The sequence below is a fragment of the Condylura cristata genome, unplaced genomic scaffold (genome assembly GCF_000260355.1).
Source record: "Condylura cristata isolate star-nosed mole 26May11 unplaced genomic scaffold, ConCri1.0 scaffold00038, whole genome shotgun sequence".
Taxonomy (NCBI): Eukaryota; Metazoa; Chordata; class Mammalia; order Eulipotyphla; family Talpidae; genus Condylura; species Condylura cristata.
This window is the reverse complement of record NW_004567139.1, coordinates 9,065,844-9,073,285: the sequence shown is the minus strand read 5'-3', so window position 1 is coordinate 9,073,285 and position 7,442 is coordinate 9,065,844. Positions and strand designations below refer to the sequence as shown.

At 67.7% G+C, this 7,442-nt stretch overlaps 1 protein-coding gene across 1 annotated transcript in view; it reads right to left on the bottom strand.

Moving 5' to 3' along the window:
• The window catches only part of MGAT5B (mannosyl (alpha-1,6-)-glycoprotein beta-1,6-N-acetyl-glucosaminyltransferase, isozyme B), a 44,569-nt gene extending 37,127 nt beyond the window's left edge, over window positions 1–7,442 (bottom strand). The window contains exons 1-3 of the mRNA XM_012733004.1: window positions 7,316–7,442; window positions 3,940–4,052; window positions 52–199 (exon numbers count right to left, since the gene is read on the bottom strand). Coding sequence (XP_012588458.1) covers window positions 52–199; window positions 3,940–4,052; window positions 7,316–7,383 — 329 coding nt within the window. The 5' untranslated portion in view covers window positions 7,384–7,442. The remainder of the gene's footprint in view (window positions 1–51; window positions 200–3,939; window positions 4,053–7,315) is intronic.

The following is a 7,442-nucleotide window of genomic DNA, read 5'->3' as shown; positions in this document are numbered from 1 at the left end:
ACCTGTCCACAGCTAGGTGCCCCTCACCTGCCCGCCGCTAGTGCCCCTCACCTGTCCGCAGCCAAGTGCCCCTCGCCGGCAGCCCGGTGCGGCTCACTGATGTTCTCCAGCCTGGCCAGCGCGTCCATGCGCTTCACCATCAGCTCCAGCAGGTCGCTCATCTTGCGGAGGACGCCGCGGGACTCTGGCCCGCCCATCACTGTGGACAGAGCGGCGGTCAGCGAGGCCGGAGCAGCTCAGGTGGCTGCAGCCGCGGCCCTGCCCTGGGCAGCCTGCCCTGCCAGCTGGGTGCCCTGGCTGCAGGCTCCGCAGGTCTGTGAACTCCCAGGGAAGGGCGGCAGGGGCAGGGGCAGGGGCAGGGGCGGGGGCCCCACCCACCCCGCAGGCGCCGGGCAGAACCTCGGGTCGGGTCTGGGTCGGGGGTTCTAAGTGTGTCCCCGTCCCCTGCTGAGCCCGGCCGGGCTGGCAGGCCGGATGTGCCGCCTTCGCCCGCCCGCGTCTCCCGAGCGTGGGCCCGGCCTGCACGCCCTTCGTCCCCGCAGGTTTGGGGTGCGCGGAGCAGGCTGCGGGGCTCAGGCGTGTGGTCTTCTCCCAGCGTCAGGCCCAGACCACACCCCGCACCTCCAGCGCAGAAAACCACCGGCAATTTGTCCGGAATCTCAAACTGCTCCTCGAGCCCCAAGGACCCACGCCAGGGCCTCGGAGCAGGGGGCCTCGGGGAGAGCCCCCCCAACCAGCGAGGACCCAGCGCGCCCTCGGCCCGCTCCCCTCCCAGTCGCCGGGCCCTGCTCTCTGGTCGCCTCGCAGGAGGGCTTCAAACAGCCTCGGCTGCCCAGGCTGGCCAGCTCGGCCCCGGAGAGGCCTGCCGCAGGCACGCCCCACGATGCCCATCAGTGGAGACCCCTCACCTGGGGGCTGGGCTGCCTGAGGTGGGCCCCCAGAGCAAGCTGCTCTGGGGCAGGTCACGTACTGGGGTTGAAGGAAATCCTGGAAGGGAGCAGGGAGGCGCGGGAGGGGGAGGGGCGAGCCCGGGTGGGTGTGTCACCAGGCAGGTGCAGGACCCCGCGTTCTCCCTCGGGGCAGGGGAGCTGGGGCGCAGCCACGTCCCCACGTGGGCGGCTCCCAGGTGGAGGGACCCTCAGCGCAGGCAGGGCCGAGGCACCTGGGTCGCAGCCCGATGCCCGGCCCGGCTCAGCGGGCCGGGGTGTCATTGTCACTCTTGGCTCCAGTGTCCCAACCTAAGGCTCCGCCACACCCAGAGGGGCAGGGAGGCGCTGGCGTGGGCCAGGCGGAGGCGCGAGGGGCTGGTCGCCCCGCCCCAGCCTCGGGGCTCCCGCTGCACGGATGGACAGACAGACGATGGACGGACCCACGACCCTGGCTGGTGACAGGGTCCCTCAGGCCCCGCCCTGCAGGAGGCTCGTCCTGGGCCCTCTGGGCGTCAGTCTGAGCAGGAAGGGGCTGCTGGGCCCCTGGGGTGAGGCTGGGTGGGCTGGAAGAGACTCGTGGAGGAACGACTGCGACAGCCAGAGGTCTCCAGCCCCTCGGAAAACCTGGGTGGGCCGTGGACACCAGCTGCGGCCAGGGCTCTCGCCCCATTAAATGGCGCAAACCTCATCTCTCCCTCGCCAGCGCTACGCACCCCTCACGCTGGCGTCAAAGGCTCCCCCTCGGCTTCAGAGTTGGGGCAATGGTTGACTCTTGCAAAGCTCTCGCCCCTGCGCCCCCACCCCACCCTGTCCCCCGGAGGCAGCTCCCAGCCCCGCACAAGAGCAGGGGTGCCGTCTGGACCTGGGAGACGGGAGCGCGCCGGCCGGCCAGCTCTGTGCCCAGCCCCAGCCGGCAAGTGCAGGGATGACCCTTGGCACCAAGCCTCAGCCCACACAACCCCCACCGCCGAGCAGGGATGAAGGGCGACCCCCACACAACCCCCACTGCCGAGCAGGGGTAAAGGGGTGAAGGGCGCCATGAGCAGGGGTGAGGGGGTGAAGGGCGCCGTGAGCAGGGGTGAGGGGGTGAAGGGCGCCGTGAGCAGGGGTGAGGGGGTGAAGGGCGCCGTGAGCAGGGGTGAGGGGGTGAAGGGCCGCCGTTCTTCCAGCTGCTGTGCAGGCCACGAGGAGGCGAGCGGGAGCTCCGGCACGGGAAAACTCCACAAAGGCAGATCAGAGCAGCCCCGAGATCTTCAGCTATCGGGGGCTCTGGACTGCCCTTCAGCTGCGGCCGGAAGCCAGCGCTTTCAACTTGTCCGCAGAAGCAGTTCACGGCACGGGGTGGGGGCTGATGGATGAGTGGGGGCCCGCGAGTGGGAGCCCGCGGAACGCCCAGGGCCTGCAGGCGCACTCACCGCACCGGACCGAACCCCGGGGCTCCCAGCTGGGGCAGGGGCTCCCTCCCGCAGAGGGCAGAGGGCTGAGTCCCGAGCCCCTGAGAGCCGGGGAGGGGTGTGCCCTGGGCAGAGCCGGGGGCATAGCCCGCGGGGGAGGGGGGCAGCCTGGAGAGCAGGCGCCCGCCCGCCCGCCACCCCTGGAGCGCCCGCGTCACCGCTCCACGCGGCCCTCGGATCAGCTAAACTGAGACGGAGTTAAAGTGAGGCCGGGAGTCGGACTCGCCTGTGTCCCGCGTATGTCCACTCAGACAAGGAAAGCTGGGCACCGGAGGGAGGCGCGGGGCCACCTCGCGGTCACTGCGCGGCTCTGCCCCCGCCAAGGCCCTCCCTGGCGCGCTCCCTCTGGCTCTCCAGCAGCCCCACCGAGGCCGGGCGCACCGAGGCAGGGCAGAGCGGGCACGTAGCCTCTGGTATCCCGGCTTCCAGTCCTGGCAGAGAGGCCCGGCGGGCCAGTCAGGCGGCCGAGCCCGGAGCTGCAGAGGTGCGGCCGCCCCCAGACGCCTCCGCCGCCTCCCTCAGCTGCAGACCGGAGAGCAGGGCCCTGGGAGCTCGGGAAGGGGGCCGGGAGAGGCCTCCCCGAGGCAGGAGAGCCAAAGGCTCCCACCCCACGTGCCTTGTTTTCCCCGCTGCCCACCACTGACCAGAAGAGCCCCCTCCGCACGCTGGTGACTCTGCCCTGTTCTCGCCCATCCTGGGTGGGACAAGTGGCAGCAGAACCCCCTTGGGGGGTCTCCAAGCCCACCCCGCCCCATGCCACGGGGCTCGCCATCCAACCTCTGGGGACGGTCACCCCCATCCTTCTCTAGGTGCGTTGTGACTGGCCACTGGCACACAGGCGGTGGGCAATGAACAGGGGCATAGCCGTCCACTGCGGGCCAAGCACAGGCTCTGAACCCCGAGAACTGCCTCGAAAGTCTCATCACAAGGAGCGGTGAAAGTCAGGACCGTCCTGAGAGCCCAGAGACAGCGCCTTGAGCCACGGCCAGGCCTGCCTGCTGCCCACTGCCTCTGTCCGTGGCCAGAGGCACAAAATGTGCGGGTCTCAGAGAAACAGGTGTCACAGAGGCCCCCTCCCACACAGGAAGCAAGGCTGGCTGCCTCTTCTGACGCCTGGGAGAGCCCAGCTCCAAGGTCTGCCCCGGCCGAGCGTCCAGGCCTGACGAGCACAGTCAGGATGGAAGCCGGGGCGGCCAGCAATGTCCCACAGCCCAGCTAAGGCCTGCTTGGGGCCAGGGCGCCTGGGACAGGGCCCCAGGAAGCCTCCCTGTCCTCCACCCATGGCCACCAACATCAAAATACTTTCTGTGGGCCCTCCCTGGTGGCGCAGCGGGTTAAAGCGCAGCACTGAGAAGCTAAAGCCGCTTCCGCAAGAGTTTGATCCCCGCCTGCCCCCGAGGTGACCATGCGCAGACCCCCCTGGCCCGCCCGCGGCTCCCCTCAGCAGTGGACTTCCTCAATCGGCCTGTTCTGCTCCCCACTCCGTCTCCATCACCGCCCCTGCACCTCGGGCCTGTTCTGTATGCAGAAATAAATAAATCTTAAAAAAAAATTACCTTCCGTGCGGATGGTGAAGGGGGAGTCCCCAGGGCGCCGGGCCGAGAACTGGCCCCCCAGAGATGTCATCAGGAAGCAGAGAGAGAAGAAGCCGACGCCCAGCACAAACAGCCTGCGGAGAGCAAGAGGGGGTCGGCCTGGGCGCCGCGGCAGGCTCCGCGTGGTCGGCCGCTCAGGCCAGGCGTTCTCCATCCTGGAGGACAGAGCCCCAGGACAAGGGGCTGGACACAAAGCCAGGAGGGGCAAGAAAGCAGGAACGGGGCAGCTGCCGGGCGAGTTCCAGCCGTCGCCGGAGCCTGGCTCTCCCGCAGAGCCCCCGAGGGGCCAGCCCCAGGCAGCAGAACGGGCATCGCCTTGGGGGTGTCGGACATGCAAGCCCCTAGGCCCCAGCTGGGCTTACTGAACAGATGCTCTCGCAGGGGTGCGGGGGGCAGTGTGCTTGACAAGCCCCCGAGGGTCAGAGCGGTCAGACACGGACGCGCAGTCACAGCGGGACCGGCGCCAGCCGAGGGCAAGCGACTGGCCCAGACAAACCCACCTGGATCCGTCCACACCTGGGCCCCGCGCAGCACCTGTGTGCGCTGGCTCGGACAGCAGTTAGCCATGAGCCTGCCTGGACACCCCCTTATCATGCTCGGGGGTAGCCTGGGCCCCCGTTTCTGCCAGGGGCCGTCGGTCTGCTCCCGGCACTGGCCCGAGGGCGCCACGCCAGAGCCTGAGGAGTCACGGCAGGCCCACGACACCTGTCCCTCAGCACGCGCCGCGGTGGGCACGGCCAGGCGCAAGGCAGCCCTCCGGGCAAGCAGGGAGGAGGGCACAGAACCCACCCTCGGTCCAGCCGGCGTCTGCTGCCCCCATACCAGAACTCGCGCCCCCAAAGGGGTGGCCGGAGGGGGCGCTGGCCTGGGACCTCCCCTGTGTCAGAGACTTGATGATGAGAGCTGAGCGTGAGTCGCCCCCCTCCCCGCCATGAGGAAGTCTGTCGCTCCTGGAGTCAGGCTCACCACAGGGAGCCCCACAATTCACGCCTGAGACTCCAGCCCCCCCCAGCAGCACCCCCTTCCACAAACCCCACACTCCACACTCGTTTGTATCTCTATGCAAGACTTGCTTTATGCATCCTGATCTTCGTTATCCCAGACTGGCCGGAGCCGTATTTAATTAAAATTTGGTCCATTAAAGAAAACACATAATTGCAGAAGAAAGCAAAAGCACCACAAAATGCTCAGCCCATATTTAAAGGGAGCTGTTAGCGATTAAGTCAGAGTGGGAGAACCCAAAAGCAGAGCGCTGTGGGGCTCCCCCAAGATGACAGGGGCAGGCGAGACAGCATGAGGCCTGCTTACCCCCACCCTCTTGGGGCCCCTCTCCACCTCTACTAGGCCTGGGGGTGTGTCTCAGGCCCCAAGATGAAGTCAGGCTGGCTCAAGACAGCAGCCAGAGGGTCAGTGGGGGGCGGGGGGGATGCCACATGCCCAGGAAGATGCTGGGGAATCAGCTCTTCAGCCGCCCTCCAGTCTGAGGCGCAGACACCTGAGCCTCAGCACAGGTCTGTCTCTGCAGCGCTCATCTGGGTCCTTGGCCGGGGTGCAAGTTAACAGGGTTCGCCCTGCATGGGCTCAAGCCACATTCCAGGAGCAGCTGCAGGACAGGGCCCCTGCCAGAGGCTCTGGGAAACTAGAAGGGGTGGGGCCCTCTGTCTGTCCCTGAGTATTAAGTAGGGATGAGAAGTAGGGGTGATGGGGTTGCAGGCCCCCCCCCCCCGCCCCGCCGCCATCTGAATGTAATAGGAAGCCTCTGTGGGCTGTGGGCCCCTGGGGAGCCTGGGGATGAAGTGACACACATGGCGGGGGAGGGGAACCTGAAAGAGCCCAGGACAGGACCTGAGCCCCCAAGCCGGGCAGGGGAGCGGGCGCTGTCCATGGTCCTGGTGTCTGCAGCTGCCTTCAGCTGCCCCAGAAAAGGTCCAGAGAAATCTGGGGTCAGCGGATGGACTTCCTTGGCCTGCGGACGGCATGGGATGGACAACACCCTCTCGGGGTCTTTGGGGTTAATCCAGGGATTGGGCGATTTCCCTGGAAGAGCAGGACCCTTTGCAGAGCTATGGGTTATCTGCCAGCAGCCAGACACAGGACCGCAGGGAAGAAGGCACAGAAACCCCCCCACCCCCCGCCCCGGGTTCCCGCAGGAGCCTGACATCCTCAATCGCCTGCTCTGCCCTGCCCTGGAGACCCCCAATCTAAAGCCTTCCCTTTCCTCCTGTTGGGGGTTCCCCCAACATGATTCCAGCCACCCCAGCCCTCTCCTCAGTCTGTGAACACCCTCTCCTCCTGCCCCTCAGGATTCCAGGGTTCATACGACCTGAGAGGCCCGGGAGGGTGCCGGGCTTGGACCTCAGGCTAGAGAGGAGGTACTTAAACCCAACCCCCTGGAAGTTCAGCCCTGTCTGCCCTGGCCAGGCCCTCTCTGCTTGGGTCCAGTCCATGCCCAGACCCCACCTGTGGCCGTGCCCCGAGTGTGGGTTCGCCCCAGCACCCACTATTCCCTCGTGCTCTCTGCCACCCCACCCTGGGCGGGGAGGCACATGGACACCCACTGCTCAGCGGCACCTGTCCTCCTCCCCGCCCCCCTTCCCCTCAGCCCAAGCAGCTGGCAGCAGGGAGCTGCCCACACTGGGCTCTGGGGCCCCAGGGACTAGCGGAGCCTGACGGTTCCGGTTCCGCGGAGTCTGGTCTAGGCTCCAAGGCTGGGGCAGGGTGACTGGTGTGGTGCTGCCCTCAGGCTGCCCTTCCTCCACGCGGCAGCACCACCCGTCCCCCCCTCCAGTGCCCTTTGGAGGTCTTGAACCTTTAGCAGAGGACACCCTCTTGCCAATCTCGGGGTCCTGCCGTGAGAGACAGGCTGGCACACAGCCTGGAGGAGGGAAGCAAGCCGACAGTGGGGGTGGGGAGGTGGCACAGGAGGGGGGAGGGGTGGGGGCGCGGACCAACCCAGGGTCCAGGGCGCTAGGGGTGTCGCTCCAACGCCTGGGGAGCTCACTCGGCCGCCTGGGGAGCGACCCCTGGGGGGGAGGGCCCAGGGGCAGGGGAGGCTCCTGTCTGCGCCACCTGGACAATTGCTGGCCCCTTCCCACCTTCCACCCCACTGCTGGTTCCTCTCCAACCTGGAAGAACCCGTCCCAGGTCACACACCCCTCCCCACTTCCACCGGGGCCCCCACTCCACCCCTTTCCCAGCTCCGCGACACTGAGGAAGCTCGAGCTGCCCCTTCTACCGCCGGGGACAGGCGCCCTGGAAACCGACCTCGCCCACCCCTGCGCTGGCCCCCCTCGGGGGAAAAGACCCCTCCCCCCGCGCCACCAGGGGAGAACTTTACCGAAAGGGTCTCAAGGTGACCAGGCATCTTCTGACCATTATCTTCCCATCGGGGTTGACTGTGATCATTGTTCAAACTTGTCTGGGCGAGGGGCCGGGCGAGGTCGGGCGCGCGGCCCCGGGCCCGC